This window comes from Phalaenopsis equestris, unplaced genomic scaffold (assembly GCF_001263595.1).
Source record: "Phalaenopsis equestris unplaced genomic scaffold, ASM126359v1 Scaffold000160, whole genome shotgun sequence".
NCBI classification, from domain to species: Eukaryota; Viridiplantae; Streptophyta; class Magnoliopsida; order Asparagales; family Orchidaceae; genus Phalaenopsis; species Phalaenopsis equestris.
This window is the reverse complement of record NW_018164602.1, coordinates 81,927-103,868: the sequence shown is the minus strand read 5'-3', so window position 1 is coordinate 103,868 and position 21,942 is coordinate 81,927. Positions and strand designations below refer to the sequence as shown.

General features: G+C 34.3%; 2 protein-coding genes across 2 annotated transcripts in view; one reads left to right on the top strand and one right to left on the bottom strand.

Annotated features, from left to right (window-relative positions):
- Nucleotides 1-738: 738 nt before the first annotated feature.
- The window catches only part of LOC110021996 (RNA-binding KH domain-containing protein RCF3-like), a 34,661-nt gene continuing 13,457 nt past the window's right edge, over nucleotides 739-21,942 (top strand). Inside the window, 5 exon segments of the mRNA XM_020720755.1 lie at nucleotides 739-1,040; nucleotides 1,042-1,680; nucleotides 12,439-12,912; nucleotides 15,131-15,379; nucleotides 15,790-16,047. Coding sequence (XP_020576414.1) covers nucleotides 945-1,040; nucleotides 1,042-1,680; nucleotides 12,439-12,912; nucleotides 15,131-15,379; nucleotides 15,790-16,047 — 1,716 coding nt within the window. The 5' untranslated portion in view covers nucleotides 739-944.
- Nucleotides 16,208-16,657, bottom strand: LOC110021997 (cytochrome b-c1 complex subunit 9-like). Its single transcript, XM_020720756.1, has one exon. The coding sequence runs from the start codon at nucleotides 16,564-16,566 to the stop codon at nucleotides 16,348-16,350; it is 219 nt and encodes a 72-aa protein (XP_020576415.1). The 5' UTR covers nucleotides 16,567-16,657; the 3' UTR covers nucleotides 16,208-16,347.

The window sequence follows — 21,942 nt, the reverse complement described above, 5'->3', positions numbered from 1 at the left end:
TTCGATCGACTTCTGTGTGCTGGGAGGAAAATAATCCTAAGACGGACAAAATTCAGCCACCTCCCTTAAAGTTCACCAACATAAAACTCATGCAGACTAATCCACCAACAATTTTCAATCAAGTTGGGAAAATGATGAAAGCTGCTAAGATCTAATGCAACCAGGCGGGGTCTCCTGATCCACCATTCGATCATAGCTGCCTGAGAAATGACATAGCCGTTCATTCTCTCAAGCCCAAACTCGTCGCCACCCGATTTAAAAAATTTGGGCGGGTGCCATCTCCAGCTCTTTACCCCATTGGCAGGACGTCATTTTAGGCACCCGACCGTACAACTATGTATTAACTAAAATGCACACGTCATATTTATTTTTCTAGGGGTACATAATGTAATTATTCATCCCCTATCCATATAAATAGCTGCTCATTACACGATTTTACTATTCATTACTAAGCTATCCATTGTTTTTTTCTTTTTCATACTCTATTCTTTAGGCATGTCTTCTTAGCAATTTTGGATTCAACATCCGAATAATTTGATAAAATCCAAAAATTATTTAAGATTGAAGACATGTTTGTGGCGACGTAATTTTTTAAAAAGATAATTGTAAAACTGAGGTAAAAAAATTACCTTTTAAAAATTACGATGAAAATTATAAATATATTTATTTTTTAAAAAATTAGAAAATAAATTCCTTATATATATCAATTAAAAAAAACAAACTCAAATAGACAAAAATCTGTGGCAAAGCTTGCTATTTTCTTCCCAAAAAGCGCTGACAATAAGGACTCAGATGGGTACTGTGCTCGTGCTACAGTATCCACAGCCGAAGGACGGAGTGGCGAGCAATGGAACTCGGAACTCTGGAATCCCTGAAATCTCCATCTTCAACCGGAGGTCGTAAGCAAGGAGGAAAAAAATAACCCTAGAACTTCAAAACCTAAAATGGACAGACCCAGGTCCAAACGGAGCTACCATCACTACGACCAGGACTCCGATTCTCAAACACCTACCAAAGCCCCGTTAGGCCGGCGGCAGCCATCGCCGCCCAAACCATCATCGACGGAACAGCGACCGGCGACAGCATCCTCCACCTCCGCCTCCCCCTCCCCCTCCGCCTCCTCCAGTGTCCTCCTCCTCAAAGATCTCCGAGGGATCGCCGCCGGCTGGCTCCGTCACGACCTTCTTTCGCATCCTCTGTTCCGAGGCCAAAGTCGATGGCGTCATCGGCAAGTCCGGGAGTATAATCGAGAGCATCCGGCGGGAAACTGGCGCTTGGCTCAATTTTCATGACCTCGTCCCCGGAGACGACGAGCGGATAATTGAGACCGCGGATAGCCGGCGGCGCGAGCAGGACGGCCGGCCTCCGCAGTACTCACCTGCGCAGGAAGCACTTCTGTTGATTCATGAGAGGATTTTGGATATGGATTTTGAGGATGGGGATCAGGACGACGAGGAGTACGAAGGCGATGGCGGCATGTGGGGTGGAGGTGAGAGGAGTAGGGAGAGGGGGCGCGTGACGACCAGGCTGGTGGTACCGAGGATGCATGTCGGGTGCTTGTTGGGTAAGGGAGGGAAGATCATCGAGCATATGAGGAATGAGACCAGAACTCATATTCGGATCTTGCCGAGAGATCAGTATACGCCTAGATGTGTCTCTATGTCGGAAGAGGTTGTTCAGGTAGCACATTGTCTTCCTCATGTTGTTGGCTAATGATAGTCCACAGTGCTTAAGTTATAGACTGTAGTTGTTGTTTTATCTAATTATGCATTAAGGCCGTGGAATTGCCTTCAATGACATCATCTTCTCGACAGGATAATCTCTTTTGCATAGCTCTCTTTTTGTGCTTTTCTTTGGGTTTCTATTTCAGTTGTAGCCCAAAATGTTGTGATTTAACTAACCATGATGATTGCGATGCCTATATATATCATGATCAGTGCAGAGTAAATCGCTTCCTGCTATCTTCTGCACTAGTTTTAATTAGAGTTGCTATGCCTTCTATGCCAGTCAACTAGTGAAATATAAGCTTTGTTAGAGCTATCGTAAGGAACAGTTTTGCAGGTGCACCATCAGATAGCAGGAAGTTCAAGTTCAATTTCCCTGAGTCTTGATTGTTTATTCATTCTTGAACATGTTAGGATTTGACTTCTAGTTTTTCCAGGCAAGCATGAAATTTAAAATATATAATTTTTGGTAAATACAAATTATACTTTTATTTTTATTTTCTGTATAAAATCAATTCTATAAGGTTTTTACAAAAGTTGTAATGTTAGAGGGTTCCAAATCAAAATATAAACTTGATTGAGATTTAAAATCACCTTTGTAAACTCTTGTAGATACATTAAGGCGGTGTTTGGCTGAGATGCAGATTTACGTTAAATAGGATTTATCAAATTCGCGAAATCCTGCTAGCTCGCGACGGAGATGAAGCTCGCTCGCGATGACGGAGTAAATTTTTTTAATGGGGGGGGGGGGGGGGGGGGGGGGGGGGGAATTGGAGTTAACGAAGAGATGGATTTCGTTTTCACTTTTTTAGTTGTTTGGCTGGATTTAGGTTAAATCCATGGCTAAATTATATTAAAATTGTGCTACCGAACACCCCCTAAGGAGAGGAGCCCATGCATAAGATGTAAGTGTGAGTGCTTTGTTATTCATCATGAGGCATGTGTGCATGCTGTGGTTTTTCCTTTGCAATTTCTGGCCGCTTCTTGGGGAAATAAAGAGTTCATGGTGGATTTTGAGAAACAAGTTCTTAGAGAAATAAAGTTCTTAGAGAAATAAAGGAATATAAGTGAGCAGAAAGAGAAAAAGAGTTAAAGAAACGAGAGAAAAAAAAAACGACAGAGAGAGAAGAATAGGAATGAATACCATTTGGCTCCTTTGTTTGTGGTCATCGAGATATTTATGTTTGTGATCAATAGGAATGAATAGCCATTAAGTTCTTTTTTTATCACAAACCATAAACTTAATGACCATAACTTTATTCAATAGTCTCAATCTGAGTTTATGTATATCTGTGGAAAAGGAAAAGAGGAACATCTTACGGGAGAAGACACGGTTCCTAAGGTCACTAATCGTAATTGCCACATATGGAAAATTCAAGATCATATGGTTTTATCTTGGCCAGTCAACTCAATTACCACTGAAGTAGGAGAAAATTTTTGCTTTACAAAACAATAAAAGAAATTTGAGAGGCAACAAGAGAAACTTATTCTAGTACCGAGAATACGACATAATTATTTGAGATTGAAATCAAACTATATGATCTTTGTCAAGAAGAGCTAAGTGTCACCCAATATTTCAACACCTTGACAAAGTATTGGCTTTAGTTGGATATATTTTGAGTCATATGTGTGGAAATGTCTACATGATGTCATGATGTATAAATCCATCATCGAGAAAAGAAGAACTGTCAAATTCTTAGTGGAACTAATTAAGGAATTGGATGAAGTGAGGTGGAGGATCATGTGAATAAAGTCTCTTTCATTTTCCTATGAAGCTTTTGCTGAAGTTAGAAAGGACGAGAGTTGAAAGAAGCTTGTGATGACTGGAAAGGAGAGTTATGGTGTTGAAAGCTCAACTTTATACTCCTATAATTCTTCCCATTACTTAAAGCTCAAGAAGAATTGTCCAATATGTGATTATTGCAAGAAAATTGGACACCTTAAAGACAAATATTGGAAACTCTATAGAAAGTTTGTAGATTGGAAACTTGGACATGGAAGGAAGATCAAAAGAGCAATTCTAATGCTGCTATGACACCTGAAGTGTGGGTTGAGTCATTCAATATGTAACAACTTGAATTACTGAAAAAACTCATTGGGGGTAATTCAGAACAGCACACCAGCCTCACGATACATCAAAGAAATATATTTTTCTCTCATTTTACTAATAATGGGAGATTTAAGCCTTAAATCATAGATTCAATAGCTTCTAATCACATCATTAGAGACATCAATGCTCTAGTTAACTATCAAGTGACTTCTACATCTAGATCTGTCAGACTTGCAAATTGATGACACCAAAAAATTACAGGAAAATGAGGTGTGGAGCTCTCGTGATATCCTTTCCTTGGTTTTTTTTATGTTCCACAGTTGAACTATAATATCATTTCAATATATAAGCTTACTCATGATATAAAATATATAACTAAATTTTTTGCAAACTTGTGAGTTTCATGTGGCGGATTCGGGGAAGGTAATTGGCGGTGTTGAAATATATCAAGACTTATATTTGCTCAAGAAAAGCCTTTATGTAAACATACAAGTAGTCCCACATTCATTTTTTTCTCAAGTCTTTGCGTCTGTTGAAAAACAAGTCATGTAATGACATTATCACCTATGTCATCATAATATCAACTATGTTGTAAAATTGTATCCTTATTTGTTTGTCAATTAAAAAAAATAGTATTTATCAATGTGAGATTTGCCAATTTGCCAAACATACTAGAAATGTTTTTCTCATGATTCAGTATAAGCCCTCAAATCTTTTTTTTATTATCCATAGTGATATTTGGAGAACTTAAAAGTAAGAACTCTAATCAGGGCTAGATGATATGTCTCATTCATTGACGATTATACTTGGATATTTCTACTGAATGAGAAATCTAAAATTGCCCAATTCTTTCAAATCTTCCATCATATGATTCAAACTTAATTTTAATGCAAAATTTAGATCCTAAAAATTGATAATACAAAAAAAAAGAACTCTATCATTGGATTCTATCTGTAAAAAAATTGAATCATCCATGGGAGTTCATGCATTGATGACTCATAATAAAATGTGATAGCTGAGAGAAATGAAAAACATCTTCTAGATATATTTTGCTTAATTATGATTCTCCATCAAGCTCCAAAATATTTTTGAGGGGAAGCAATTATTACTGAAATATATCTTATCAATTGAATGCTTAGCGGAATACTTATTTTCGAAGCACAACTTCATCTCTCGATGAATACATGTCTCTACAAGCTTTCTCCATTATAGTAACATTTTAAATTTTTTGGATGCATGTCTTTTATTGACATTCATTTTACTAACCACACAAAACTTGACCCTAAATCCATTAAATTTATTTTTTTTGGCTATGCCTCCAACAAAAAAGGTTTTAAGAGTTACTCACCTGTTACCAGAAGGTACTACAGCTCCATGGATGTAACATATTTTAAAAATCAACGTGGAAATACCACTAAGAATTAAGAATGATTCCAAAAAACACCTAATGTATAAACTCAATAAGTCACTCTATGGTCTTAAGCAATCACCAAGGGCATGGTTTGAAATGTCTGGTAAAACTATGAGATATAATGAATATTCTCAAGGTCAAGATGATCATACATTGTTTATAACACACTCAAAGAGGTAAGATTGTTGCATTGATAGTATATGTGGATGATATGATTCTTTCTTGTGGCGATCAAGTGAAAATTCTTAAAATTAAAGAGGTGCTTGCCACTGAGTTTGAAACCAAAGACCTAGAAGCAATTAGATATTTCCTAGGTATGGAGATAGCAAGGTCTAAGAAAGACATTGTTATATCACAGGGGAAATATATCCTAGATTTGCTAAAGGAAACAAAGATGATTGGATGCAAACTTGTTGATACTCCAATGGATTCTAACATGAAGTCTAATAAGAGAGAAGAAAGTATATCTGTTGATAAGAAAAGATATAAAAAATTGGTAGGAAAATTCATTTACCTCACACATACTAGTCATATATTTCATATTTTGTCAGTACCGTGAGCCAACATATGAATAACCAAAAAGAAGAGTATTTGGAGATGATGTACACGATTCTATGGTTTCTCAAGAAGACTCCTGATTATGGATTATTGTTTGAGAGAATTAGAAATAGAGAGGTAGAAGTCTACATTGATATAAGTTGGGCTAAGGAACTCATTGACAGAAGGTCAACTCTTATTTCATTGCTATGTATGAAAAAATCTGGTCACTTGGAGAAGTAAAAAACAAGTTGTTGTCTCTAGAAGTAGTGTAGAAGTAGAGTATATGGTACTTGTCTTAAGTATCTGCGAAAGAATCTAGATTCCAAAATGGTTAAACGAATTGGCGTGTACCTCTGATAAGCCTATATAAATGTTTTGTGACAACCAAAAAGCTATCAATATTGCGAAAAATTCTATGCATCATGCCGTGACTAAACAGATTGAAAGTGATGGGCATTTTGTCTCGAAAAACGGTGAAATTATACAAATAAGTTATATCTTGATACACCAACAAGTCATTGAATTCTTTACCAAAGCGCTTCTGCTAAGCAATTTCTCAGAATTTAATACCAAATTTGGTCTCTACAACATCTACAGCCCAGCTTGAGGGGGTGTGAAAATATATTGGAGGATGTGCTCCCTTATTAATTGGAGACAATTTGGGAAACTCCTTGATTAGTTTTGTTCTCTTCCTATTTATGTTTATTTCAAAATTATTTCTTTTTAATGTTTTGGCTAGATATATTTGGTAAGATCGTAAATGAGAAGGGGCTTATTTTCCTATACATGTAATCTTATAGTTGAAGATTGATATTGAGAATTTGAAGAATTCCTTCCCAAGTTTTTCTTCACCTATTATAGGTAAATTCGGAGTGGTAGATCTCTACCGTCTAGTTTGAGGGTGAATATTGAATTTCTTTCTCTCTCGTAGCTTAGCACACTCACTCTCCAATACTAACAAAGAGCTTAATGCACTCAGATTAAGGCTCTATGCCTCTGGATTAATTTTTTTATGTTTCTTTGATTATTATTTGTGTGCTACCCTTTAGGGCCGCCAACCCCTTCTTAATTCCCCAATCCGTTTCTTAATTTATCCTTTGTATACGTTTCTTCTTATAAAAAGAAAGAGTGTAAGAATTCTCAAGAGATTTTTTTCACTGTTTTATTCTCTACACTGTCCATATTAGTCATCATTCATGTTGTCTTCTTTATAATTGAATTTTTATGCCTCCTTCTCTTGCTCTATTTGTTAATCATCTTCATTTTTAAGTTTTATTTTTCTTAATATTTTCTTTTATTTGATCATTTTGTTTAAAATGTATGTTCTTTAACTCTTGTCATACTTTTTGTTTTCCAATATTTTGTTTCAAATTTTAATCATAAAAACTTATCTCCTATCTTTAAAGTTTTAACATCTATCTTTCAAATCAAAGGCTCCTGCTCCCTGACTTAAGATAAGATGTTCTCTTAGGCACGCTTAAGTAATAATCTCTAATCGGGAGTTTCTAAGATGTTACAACCCCACAAACTTGAGCTACAAGTCAAAATTAAAAATTATCATCCATGATGTAAGATATTTCACTTTGCTTTAACACCATGGATGGTAATTTTAAATTTTCTTATTAATTAGGCTAATAAAGTATCAATTATGGAGTGGGATATTAATTTACTCTCATTATCCCTATCTTATTAATTAGCCTGAGTAATAATCTCTAACTGGGGGTGTGTAAGATGTTACATCCTCGCAAACCTGAGTTCTAGGTCAAATTTTAAAATGACCATCCATGATGAAAGATATTTCACTTTGCTTTAACACCATGGATGACAATTTTAAGTTATTATTTTAATTAGGCTAAAAATGTATCAATTATGGAGTAGAATATTAATATTACCATCACTATCTCCAGCAAACACAAAAAAGTGACGACAACAGTAACAAGTCTCTGTTCTACTTAGTGGGGTCGGAGACATGAATCATTTTCTTCATTGTGTCCTATTGAGTGTCACATGCCCTGGCCTTTTTTGAGTTTACCTCTATCTTTCTTAACATAAGTGAAATTTAAAACGTCTACTCTCCTAAGAGGATCATTAGATGGTCGATATTTAACAAAACTAAACCATCAAACCATATAAGACGACTCTCTCTAATCTTGTCTATTTCTGGAGCCACTCCAACACTTTCAAGGATATATTCGTTTCGCATTTTGTCACTAAGTTTAAAACCACTCATCAACCTATGCATTCTCATCTCAGCAACACTTTATTTTATGCTTCTCTTCTGCAGGTCGACATTCTTCACCCTAATGCATTGTAGTTCAAGTCTAAGTGGTACTATGGTATCAGACAATAGACCCAGTGCATTCCTCCACTCCAACCATCCAACTTGAATTCTACTAATAACATCCCCATCGTATCACCATCGCTTTGAACAATAGCCCGAGATATCTAAAATGCTCACTTCTTTTAATGACTTGATCACAAACTGTTACAACACCGCGACTAGATCCATTGCTACTAAAATTACATTCCATGAATTCAGTTTTATATTTACTCAAACGAAGGTCTTTAGATTCTAAAGTTGACCTCCATAAATCTAGTTTTTTCTGAACTCTCTAGTTTTATGCATAAGAAGGATATCATTAGCGAAAGGCATAAACCTAGGTACCTCCTTCGGTAAATATCACGTAATAACATCCATAACTAAAACAAAAAGATATGGGCTTAAAGCCTATCCTTGATATACTCCAATTGAAATAGGAAAATACTTGGTCAATCCTCCATGTACTCGAATACATATAACAACTCTAGCATACATATCTTTAATGTCTTGAATATAAACGATATTAACACCTTTTCTTTTCAAGAATTCTCCGAAGTGCTTCTCTTGAAACTTTATCAGAAGCTTTTTTTAATCAACATAAATTATATGTTGATCCTCCTTATTCTCTCTATACTTTTCCATCCAATTTCTCAATAAATGTCTAGCTTCCATTGTAGACTTGCTTGACATGAATCTAGACTGATTTTGAGAAATTTTTGTATCACATCGTAACCTATGTTCAGTTACTCTCTCTCTTATTCATCTATAATTTGCACTCTTGTGTATTTATTTTTTCTTAGAAATACGAACCAATAGACTCTTTCTCCACTTAGACAGCTTCTTTAGTTTTTAAAATAATATTAATAAATTTAATAAGTTAAGAAATTTTGAGATTTTCTCTTTTATTGGAATGTCATTAGATTGTACAACCTTTTCACAATTCATTTTCTTTAAATCCACATCAACTTCTTTTTTACTAATGTGATGGTGGAAATAAAAAATTTTGTTGTTATTTATAATATTACAACTATTAAAATTGATTGTATTTTCATGATCCTCATTAAAAAGTTTATCGAAATATCTCACACACCTATGTTGTATATTTTCATTTAAGAAAAATACTTTTCTTATCTCTTTGTTTGAATAATTTATATATATATATTTCATCATAATTAGTCTCTAATCTATTATAAAGATCATTAAAAATAGAATTCTTAGTATTACAAATTATTCTCTTAGACTTCAATTAGGCCATCTCATAGTTTTTCCAATTCTTTGAACCTTTACATTTAAACTAATTTTTATAAGAAACTTTTTATTTTAATCTTTTCTTGCACAATATTATTTCGCCACCATCTATTTTTATTCATAAGGGTTTTTCCTTTTGATCCTCCATGCATATTTTTTGTAAATTGCTTGATAGTATTCATTTTTTTATCCCACATAGTATTTAGTTTATTTATGAACATCCCAAATCTTAAGATATCAAGGTTTACTTATATAATTAATTTTATTGTCTTTTAAGTGCCATCATCTATTTATGAACATCCCAAATCTTAAGATATCAAGGTTTACTTATAAAATTAATTTTATTGTCTTTTAAGTGCCATCATCTAAATTTATAACAAGATTTCGTTTTATTTTTTTATCTTTCAACATTTATCTTAAAATTCAAAATAAATAATCGACGTTGTGTACTTAAATTCTGATATGTAATGACCATACAGTCTTTACAATATCGATGATCTATTTTTTTAAAAAAAGAATAATCAATTTATATTTTTTTAGATTTATTTTTATAAGTGATAATGTACTCATCACTTTTGTTAAATAAAAGTATAATTGTAACAAAATCATAACTAAAATAAAATCTAATATAACACAACTTTCTTTATTAGTCACTCCAAATCATAACCATCATGAATGCTTCTAAAATCTTCTTCACTCTATCGACATGTCCATTTAAATCTCCTCAAATAAAAATACTTTCTTCAAGTTTTCTTTTTATTAACTCTTGTAAGACATTATATAATTTTTTTTTTGTACATATATCTGAATTTACTTAGAGAGCATAAACTTTTATAACATTAATAATTTTAATATACACAATAATTTTTAGAGCTATAATTCTATCATCAATTCTATTAATTTTTACAATAATTTTTTCGAACTCTTATCTATAGTTACACACAACTTCTAGTACAAGTCCTACGTGAATACTAAATTTTAAAACTTATGTTATTTATCTCTTTAGCGTTTTTTCTAACTCATTTAATTTCTTGAAAGCGCAAGATATTTATTTTCCTCTAAATCATAATATATACTATTTTCATTGATTTATTAATGAGAGTGCCTATATTCTAAGATCCTATCATAATATTAGTTTCCATAGATTTATTTGCCCGTATTCGTCCATAATGTGTGAACTCTTGCTTATTTAACACTATATTGAGTGTTGGTGCAACGATCTTCACATATTTTTCACTGTATTTCGACAATATAATGCATCGCTTCCAAGGGATGACATAACATTTACAAAATAATTTTAAATAATTCATCTTATAATTTTTTGATAAAATTTTTATATTGATTGTCAACTACCTAACACTACTCTCTACTTTCACATCCGGGATATAGGACCCAACAATGACAATGTTGAACACAAGAAGTGACTTTGCAAAATAAAATAAGGTTATAAATGAATCGAGCATGGATGAGCTTGGATCTTGATTGTTTCGGGTTATTAATTAATAAGCTAAATATGAATGAGCTCAAGATCATTAAAAAGCTAAAATATATTGTTTGTATTCAAATTTTTTTTATTATTGAGCCAGGCATAAGCAAACTACAAATAACAAGCCAAATCGATGACTATAAAATGCATTGTCAATTTGTCGATTGATGGCTTCAAATGTGTGTAAATTGTTTGCAATTTTCAGGTTATAACATATTTTAAACATCTTAAAACATAAAAGTTGTATCAACCATAATTTGCAAAAGTATATTTGATGTTTTTAATTTTAACAGACATGTATCAAATAAAATTTTATGTTCATAATTATATATTTTTAGATATGCATAAATATATTTATACATATTTATATATATGCAGCTCTTATTAAGCCGGATATAGTTTTGTTGGATCATGTTTGTATGCATTTTCATTAAACAAACTAAAAAAATTCTTAAGATCGGCTTGCTTATCAACAAAAGAGCTAAACATGAACACTTGTTGAGCCAAATATGACTTGTTTGTAAACATCGAACTTTATTGTCACTCCCAAAAAAGTTAAATTAAAACAAAACTAAAACTCACTTTAGTGGACCCCATTTTCAGAACCAATTTCAAACCAGTTTGAATTAGTTCAGTTGAAACAAACTAACGTTAGGTGTTGGACAAATATCAGTAAAACATTATTGAATATATGGCCAGCTGTTTATTTCAATATTTTTTTGGGTAATTCCTTATCTTGACCATGATTCATTATAGTGATCTTTGTTTCAACTTAATTGGTATAACAAGTTAAAGATCTGAGCACGTTTTGAGGTATAGGGACATTGTTCAGAGTATCCATATTTGTGGCCGTGATTTGTTTCAGTTGCTCGTTATCAGTGGTGAGTTGGAAATTGGTAGTAATAAAACAAAGCGGAGAAACCTGGCCACAAGCTGTCACTAAATTTGAGACTATGACGGCGATTGTCCCGTCCCTTCTTAGAAATGGTATATCAGGAGTTACAGTATCTAAATACATCAAGTTAAATAACCACTTTTGTTTTGTGGGCTTTGTAGAACAATTCATTCATATTTTGATACTCATCATATTAAAACGTTCATTTACACGAGGCAAATTTCTAATTAATTTTTTGGCAGCAGTTTTAGCTTCTTGTGCTGACGTACATCAGGAAAATTGGTAATCTAACGTTTATAGCCTTCTATGATTAATGATCTCTTTTACTTTGATATGTTATGCTATCTCGTCCTTAAAGTTGATTTAGCTACCTTGAAGTTCCTGATACTCATGTTGAATGGGATTTTCTCCTTTTTCTTTTTTATTTCAGCTTCCATAAATACTTAAAAACTCCAATGATAAATCAACACTATATTTGTTGTTGTTAGATCATTGTGGTACATGAAGAATCCTTAAGAAATAGCATGTGACGTTTCCTTACCCATTTATTTATCGTAGTAAAGCTTCATATCACACAAGTTCAAAGAAAGCTTGATGATGTTGGTTATTTAGAATCCTGCAGTAATCTAGTTTTACCAAAGGGTAGCATCATCCACATAAGTTGAGGAAAGTGATGGTCAATAGATTTAAATAGTTCGAAGCTTTGTTCTTGTGTGCAATTAATTTTGAAGGATTAATCAGTAACATAATTGATTTTTCTTCAGGTTTTCGGGGAGGGTAGTTGTGTGAAGAAAGCTCTGGAAGTTATTTCATCTCGGCTAAAGGAGAGCTTACATCGTGAGCGTGGACCTTTTCGTGGTCGAATTCACTCGCCAGAGGGCCAATTTGCTCCTGATGATGACTTTATAAGCAACACTCAACATCTTTCAGCATTTGGAAGAGGTGATTTAGTATCTAGAACACCTATTGGTCCAACAAGAGTTAGAAGCACTGTTTATGCTTCAGAAAACAATTATATGTTTGAATCTGATGGTGATGCAATGATTGACCGTCCACAATCATTTTCCAACGAGGACATTGTGTTTCGTATACTTTGCCCTAATGATAAAGTTGAGGCTATTATTGGCTCAACTAATGGAATCATTGAATTGCTTCAAACTGATGTGGGTGTGGATGTCAGGGTTAGTAATCCCGTTGAAGGCTCAAATGAACGGATCATTGTAATCACGTCTGATGAGGTAATTGCTCATGACATTTGGCTATCTTTGTTAATTTTGTTTTAATGGCGTGGATTTTCTGTTTGCTCAATGTGCTATGCTCTCTATAGCATTGCCTTATTTTCTAAGATATGCAACATTCTGCTAAATGAGGAACTATGAATAATGCGAGATATGATTGTAAAAATATTGTTGTCATCGTGATGGTTGATGCATCAGAAATATGCACTATAAAAACTATAAATTCTAGGGACTGCATGATTGGAAATAACGTATTAAGTAGCCAATGTAAATAGTAAAACTATCAGCAGCATTGTGCTTGTGCTGCCGTTTAGAACGTTTTAACATGTTATGCCATTCTTATGAAGATTTATTTTGGTACATGTCATATTTTAGGCTGTAGCTCAAACTATGAATTGAATTCAAATCAGATCCAAATTTGTTTGAAACCCATAGAATATATCTTTTGGCACGAATGGCATTTAATTCTTAGCATAATTTCTAGCTGATTATGACCGTGAATACTTTTTTTACTTTTGTATTTTGCTAAATAATTAAGGCTATGCTCTTTTAGTTTTTCATTGAAATGACACCAAAAGTAACTTCATATGGAGACCTCTCTTAAAATGTAAATTGAATTGAACTCTTGTGTGGGCAGTGAATAGGTTGCTAAAAGTTTAATAGTTGATTATTAAACAATGTATAAACTTAACTTTATTGGTTTTATCATAAACAACAACTACAACCAGCTTTTATGCCACTAAGTGAGGTCGGCTACATGAATTTTTTTCCTCCATAGTATTCTATTGAGTGTTATATTTTTATTTAATTTTAATAAATTAAGATCACTTTTTATACATGTCTAAGTCTTTTTAGGTCTATCTTTGTCTTTCTCAACATAAGTCAAATCTAAAACAATAACTCTCCTAACAGTGTCATCAGATGGTCAACATTTAGTGTAACCAAACCATCTAAGGTGGCTCTCTCTAATCTAGTATGCCATTGGAACTACTCCAATCCTTTCACATATATATTTTTGTCCATTTTGTCTCTTAGTGTAAAACCACTCATCCATTTAAGCATTGTCATCTCAACAACACTTAACTTAATCTTATGCTTCTCTTTTATAGGACAACGTTCTACGCCATAGAGCATTGCAAGTCTCACCACTTATAAAATGTTCCTTTAAGCCTAAGCAGTACTTTCATCCCCATCTATATCACCGTCAAATTGAACAAGTGACCTGGGATATGTAAAACGTTCACTTCTTTTAATGACTTGATCACCAATTGTTACAACCCCATCGTTAGATCTAATATTACTAAAATTACATTATATGTATTCAATTTTAGATCTACTCAAAAGAAAGCTTTGAGACTCTAAAGTTAACCTCCATAACTCAAGTTTTTTTCTGAACTCTCTCTTTGAACTTATCCACAAGAAGGATATCATCAACAAAAAGCATTCAGTCTTATCCACTAGAAGGATATCATCAACAAAAAACATCCACCAAGGTACATCCTTCTATAAATGTCCAGTAAGTGCAACCATAACTAAAACAAAATGATATGGGTTTTAAGCTGATCTCTGATGTAATTCAACTGAAATATAAAATTACTTGTTAATACTCCTTGTATTTGGTGTTTGGACACAAATAACAACTCTAGCATACATATCTTTAATGACTTGAATATAAGCTATATGAACACCTTTCTTTTCTAGAACTCTCTAAAGTATTTCTATTGAAACTTTATCATAAGATTTTTTCTAAATCAACAAAAAATATATGTTGATCCTTGTTATTCTCTCTATACTTGTCCATCAAACATCTCAATAAATGTATAGCTTCCATCAAAGTAGGGGCATAATGTAACTTCACCTATTGTGCTCCCCTTCATTATAAATTTGGGATCATTTTATGAATGAGAGATTACAGGCCTCTCTTAAATTACTGTGTATTTCCCTCTCTGTCTCTCTCTCTTCTGGCTTACACTCTATTTTTTGGGTGTTATTCACGGACAAATCTTGATTCAACAAACACAAAAAAAATATTAACCAATTGGTTGAAAAATAAGCTTCTGTTAGTGTTACTGCTGATGTGATGGATTGTATGACTTGGATGTTGAGTTCTCTTCTCCATCTAATAGAAGCATTTTTATTCACATCTTATATCGGCAATTGAGGGTTGATTTGCGTTACTTATACAAAGATGTGTTTATAACTTTAAGTTATTTGTTAGGGGCCAGATGACGAGCTATTTCCAGCTCAGGAAGCATTACTCCATGTTCAGACACACATTGTAGATCTTGGTCCTGACAAAGATAATGTCATAACAACACGGCTTCTCGTTAGAGACCATGAAATTGGATGTTTGGACGGGAAAGATGGATCGTTATCAGATTTTCAGAGATTGACTTGTGCGAATGTGCAAGTCCTGCCTAGGGAAGATCTTCCTCTTTGTGCATTGGAGACTGATGAGCTCATCCAGGTTTGAACTCTTCATGAACGGATGAAGTGTATTTGCATCTTGCTTTCATATGATGCTTTTGGTTGCTAACTCCTTGAATTACTCATTGTTTAAAATTTAGTAAAATTTACCTACACAGCGCACAATTCTTATGTATTTTCTTATCTCACGCATAAACTTTGATATTTACATACTTAGCACTTTGTTGCTTTAATTCCATGCGTGAAAATGTATATTTCACCTTGAATTAGTGGTAATAGTACTATGTTTAATGTGTGATGTGATATCAAAGATTTAAGTGCTGTGTAAATATGAAAGTTTGAATGTGATATGTAAATACATAAGAATTGTTTGCTATGTTTATAAATTCCCCTAAAATTGTAATGTTCAATATCCATTTGAATACTCTTAAAGTGCTGCATTAATTTCAGATTGTTGGGGAGATACGAGCAGCTCGAAAAGCTCTTACTCTGTTTACTTTGAAATTACGTGGCTACCTGTATCGAGACATGTCCACACCAGACGATAGCATCCCAAATACCTTTCCCACCGCAAGCCTTGCCGGTAAGGTTATTGGATTTGATACCAGTTCTACTAGAAGTTTATCTCGTGAAGGCTATCAAGGAAGTGATACTCCCATTGCATCTTTTGAAAGCATCCGTGCTTCATCAGCAAATTGGTCATCAAAGGTAATGCTCGCTTATTTTTTTCCCGTAAGTTCATATTAACTACTTTTAAGGAAAAAAAAAGAAGATATATCTGTATGTATACATATATGTGTATACATATATATTCTCAACAGAAAATAAGGTTATTCAAAATATAGAGGGAAAACAAGGACTCCATGCATCCATGATTTCAGAGCCCAAAAAAAAATATTGGTTTGGACAGTTGAAGGTGTTTTTTTGCTGAAAACCAAAAGCTAATCAAAAGAAAGTTCATTTATATTTGAATCCAGGAGTATACGATACCACAAATTAGTAAATAAATCATTCTTCAGATTGTCGTTGTCCCAAACCCGGAATGTCCTCAAATCTCTTCCCAACGTTATTGTATTCCCAGAGCATGTGCACTCCATAGTCTACAATCCGTTCTCCGGCGAAAGCTATGGCGACGACGAAAGTGACGTAGACGGAGTTCCGGCGCATGAGAACACGGTATAGAGATTCCCAACGACCGTGCCCGCTACTCCTCGCCATGGATTCCATTTCTTGAATGTGTAGTATGCCTTCTCCCACCTCCGAAACACCGGAGAACAAAAAAAGCTAGTTGCGACTGCCGGCGACGGCGGGTGAATCTAAGGCCTTGTATAGGGAAAAAAATTGCGTGCCTAAGACGTACGCAGCGCTGCGTGAGGTTATATATATATATATATATATATAATAACAAAATAAAAAAAAAAATACTTAAAAGGAAAATGCTTTACTTGTAGATAAAGTGGTACCCAGCAAATTTTTGTTCATTTGGTGTTCAAGGAGTATTGTAAATGGTTTTTACATTACATTCTTATACTCGGCCTTGAGTGTCCAATGGATTTGTTTGGAAGCTATTCTACAAAAGTTGTAGGGTTGCTCTTGGGACCATGTCTCATCATATGACATTCAAACGTATTTTTGAAGTTTACTTGGTGCTCTGCTTGTTGATCATGTCAATGCTTCTAGTTTCACTCAGTACAAGTGATTATTTTAGGATTTTATTATGTTTCTATACATGGCATGGATAGATGGCTAATTTTAATTGAACAACCTTCCTTTTGGTGTTTTATGAGTTCCTTGTTAACTTGTGGTGTGTTCCTTGTCTTCTCGAATGAACGGACTACTAGTTTACCATTTTGATAAGAAACAATAACTAGTGACAAGAAATATAACATTTTATCTCTTGATGCTAATATACTTAATCTATATGGATCGAAATACAGATATGTAAAATTATTTGGGTAGGAAAAATTGCTCTTCACAAATAGGGTACATGTATATAAAGAAATCAATCCGTTATTATTTACAAAATTACCAAACATATCTCACCTAAATTATGAAAGTAAATAATTATGATTAAAAAATAGAAAAGTATAAAATAGGGAGTACACTAAATCAAAGGTTTTCTAAGATATTCTAATCAAATCCTTCAAGATTTGGAGGTGGTGGCGGACCCACATGAGCGTGGTAAATATAGAGAAAACAAATTCTTGTTGGATTTTCACACTCCCCCCTCAAGTTTGGTCATAGATGTTATAGAGACTGAGTTTGATATTGAATTATGAAGAGGTGTTGAAAGGAAGAGCTTTGGCGTATTTCAGTACTGCTATTCACCTTCCCCTACTCCATCTTGTCATGCCACAAGTTTGGCGTGCGGTTTTGAATTATTTCTAAGGAGCTTTTTCAGCACGTCAAGCGGCTCCTAGATGAATGATTTAGCCGACTTTTTGAATATGGTATTAGTCTTTTCCACTTTATTTTTTTTCCCTGTCTAGATTTCCAACATGCAGGTTTTTCATGAAGTTTCTAACATTTGTCATTGATATGTCTAATCTTCTTGTAATAGTCACATGTGGGACGATTCTTCTTGTGCTTTGAGTCATGGGAGTAATTATGAGTATATAATACCGAGCTTTCTGTACTTGGTGAACTCGCATTTTTTGTCATCTTCAACTTTTTTCTGCTCTCTTCGCTCCTGACTTCGATAATGGCTTCATGGATTGATGGAAGGGGCTTTGTTTCTATAATCTCCCCTCTCACCTCATCCAATTCCTAAGTTAATCCTACTAGAAATTTGATAGTTATTTTTTTTTCTCGATAATGGATTTAAACATCATAGCATCATGTGGATATTTCCACACGTCTCAAACATATCCAATTGTTGTCAATATTTTGTCAAGGTGTTGAAATATTGGATGGCACTTAGCTCTCCTTGAGGAAGGTCATGAAGCTTCATTTCAATTTCAAACTATGCTCAAATATATTTTTCTTGTGGCCTCCCAGATATCTTTAACAGTTTTGTAGAGCAGAAGATTTTCTCCCACTTCAGTGGTCATTGAGTTGATTAGCTAACCATACGATCTCGATTCTTTCATTTGCGATGCTTGGGATCAATGATCTCAGGAACCGTGCCTTCTCCCATGAGATGTTCATTTTTCTCTTTTCCACAAATGTACATAAGCATGGAGTATGACTCGTGGAGGTGGTTATGACCATTGAGTTTATGATTTATGATAAAGTTAGAGGATTCAAGAGTTATGTTTCAAATTTAACTATTAGACGTGAACTTGATGTCTTCATCCCATATTTGGTTATCAATCCTAATAGTATTTACAGCTACTTTTAGTTCACTGAGGTTGTCTTTAACAGTTTTGGTAGTTTCTGCAGGCAGGTGGAAGGCTAATGTAGGAAAGGAAGTGCTACAGATAATGTTGTAGTGAAGAATCGAGAAAGGGCCTGCAGTAGCGAGAATTTATGGCTGAGGGCCTGCAGTTGGAAGATTGGTTGTGTGGAGAATTCTGGAGGGCCTGCAACTAGGATGGTTTTGATGGCAGAAATTGAATAGAAGAGATTTGCAAGGAAATTATGGAGCTTAGAAGAGGAGGAGCTCCAGAGGACGGCCTACAGATTGGATGAGAGGATTCCAGTGGAGGAGGGCCTACAACAGGAGTATTCCGGCTGTAGGGAGAGCTCTGGCGGCAAAGTAGAATAGTAGGGTCTGCAGAGAGTATTCCGACGTTCATGGCTGAAGGGAGAAACTCTGGATGAGCGTTTGGTGCAGAAAAAAACTTTGGCGGAAGGCCTACTATAGGGAGAAGCTCCAGAGGATGGTTTACACGAAGAAAAGTGACTGCAGGAAGGATGCAAGCCTACGACATAGAAAGTCCGGAATTGCTTCTGCTGTTGTCAGGGAATATCCGGAGTCGTGCAGAGAAGAGCTGAGCTGCTGCTGGAAGGATGAACAATGTTGCTGCTACTGTTGCCTGCTGGAAGGATGTGGGGAGAGAATCTCCTGCAGCAGGAAAAGATCCAAACAATAGAAAAAATCCGGACAGCAGGAAAAATACGGATAGTAGGAAAAATACTGGAGGAGATAAAAAAAAAATCCATAGGAGATATGGGTTTGCAGGCAGTGGAGATGCTGGACTGCAACAAGGAGATGCGACTGCAGGTAGAGGAGATAGGAGCCTACTGGAAAGCGTTCCGACTGCCAGTCAAAGAGAAGGCCTGTTCCTCCTGCGACACAGAAGATTTGCACTACTGAGAGGTCTCCTGCGGCAGAGAAGATTTGGAAAATAGTAACACCTAATGGTTTAGGCTGTGATGATGTCTACTACAGAGAGCAAATGGTTTCCACTATGGCTGAAGGAAGAAACCATTGCTTCCAACTTGCGACTGGGAAGAGGCAGCACCTGCATCTGTAAGGGAACAAAAACTATCAGCTGTAGGGGAATAAGAAATTCCCGGCGACTAGAGGCTCTAGGGTTTGTTCTAAGGCCCTGATATCATGCAGAATTATTTGGGGAGGAAAAATTGCTCGATTCATTATTTACAAATTGGGTATGTATATATAAAGAATTCAATCCCTTCTTATTTACAAACTTATAAAGCATATCTCACATAAATTAGGAAGGAAATAATTTTGAATAAAAAATAAAAAAACATTTCTCACCAAAATTAGAAAGGAAATAATTTTGAATAAAAAATAAAAAAAAAACATAAAATAGGAAGTAAATCAATGGTTTCTTAATATATCTCAATCTAATCCTCCAAGATCTTGAGGTAGTGGTCGCCCACGTGAGAGAGGTAGATATGGGAAGAAACAAATCTTCTCAAATTTTCACCGGATAAAATCAATATTTTGTTTTTATGTGTGTGCCATGCTTGGGCAATCATTTGGAACCAAGGTATGGGTTTTTGTGCACACTTTGGAGTAATTTTGGATTGTTATCAAACCAAGTTCTAATTATTGTGATGAGAAAACTTTTGGAGATCATCAAGAAGGGTGGTATTAATATTATGTCGATTGAAATGATTGTATACAGAAATTATTGTTAAAATAAAAGTAAAATGGGATAGAAATGAAGATGTACTAAAACATGGGATAGTTTATGCTATAATTATCTAGATTTAGGAGATTTATGCATGCCACTATGGATGGACTAAATGCAATAGGATTGTGAAGGAAGAAAGATTGATCATAGACAATTGGCTTGAAGTAGTGAATTAAATTTAAAGAACATGTAATAGTTACTGGGCTTTAATAAAGAAGGATCTGCACCGCTGAACCCAAATAGTTGAAGAGTGGTTAATTTATTACGATGAAATATGAAGTACTATATTTAAGTTCCTGAATTTCACAACAGACAAAATTTTTATGGAATCAAACAGAACTTTTACCAAGAAGTTTTATGTTGAAAAAGAAGGGTGTTGATATCTCTGTGCTTTCTGGATGTTAGATCCAAATGATGATACATTTTGGAAGATGACGTTGAATAATTTTTTTTCCTTTGTAGGTTACTTTTGGTAGTGCATGAAGCCTTTGTTGGTTAGAAGGGGTTTTTTTAATTGTTTTCTCCGCCATCCATCCCTCCATGCAAGAATAATTGATGTTTTTCAATACTTCCAAGTTCAGCGCTCATTCTTTATAGTTGCGCATCTACCCAGCAAAAAGTGGGTAATGTTATTTTTCCTTCTTAAAATAATCTACAACTTCTGATGTTATAAATCTATCTTACCACTTCCTTTGCTGATTTATTAGTATTGAGAAAACCTCACGAAAACTCACCTGTCAAAATGTATATTTCTTTACTTGGTTTATATGATCTTCTAGACGCTTAAGGCTGCACTCTTAGTAGATTTGCTGTCATACCGGACTTGACATCCCATTGGGCTAAATCTGGTTTTATCCGGTGTATTCTTCATGAGATAAGATCGTTCTGAGATGGCTGCTTTGTCTTCCACATGAAAAGTAAACCAGAATAGTTGATTGCTTTGGTTTCATTTATCAGCTACAGAGCATTTGGTACGTCCATGGTAGAAATGCAAATGCCAGCCATATTTTATAAGCGTAGACATCCAAGTGTTCTGCCACTATTCATTTTCTATCTCCATGGATTCACAGACGACGGCTACAAACAACCCCTACCAAGACTTTGGGTTACTCAATACACTCAGCTCAATTCACCTTTTTTTTTTAAGCTAATTGTTTAATAACGTTTCTTCAGCCCTAATAGCAAGTTGTGTGACCTTAGAACGCTGAGCTCAACTATTGGCTTCCCTTTTCATTTGTATTTATATTCTATATATTTTTTTCTTTCCATATTTTGTAAGTGTAAAGTGTTAAAATAGTCCCTTAATATCACGGCCCGCCCTAATAGCTTAGAATTACTCAAGTCAGGAACTGCGGTTAGATGGTATTAACTTTTCTTTTAAATTATGCAATAAACCATTATAACTTTCAATAATAAAAAGAGCCACTAAAAATCACAAAATACACTAAGCAGTAATTAAATCCTATCAAAAGAATAATATAGTCTGAAAGTAAAACATTATCGCAATTCAACCAACAACACTACAACATCAATCTAAAATAAATAGTACAAGAAA

What these genes read in the sequence shown, in the direction of transcription:
- LOC110021997 (XM_020720756.1), bottom strand. Translation starts at nt 16,566, where the DNA reads ATGGAATCCATGGCGAGGAGTAGCGGGCACGGTCGTTGGGAATCTCTA.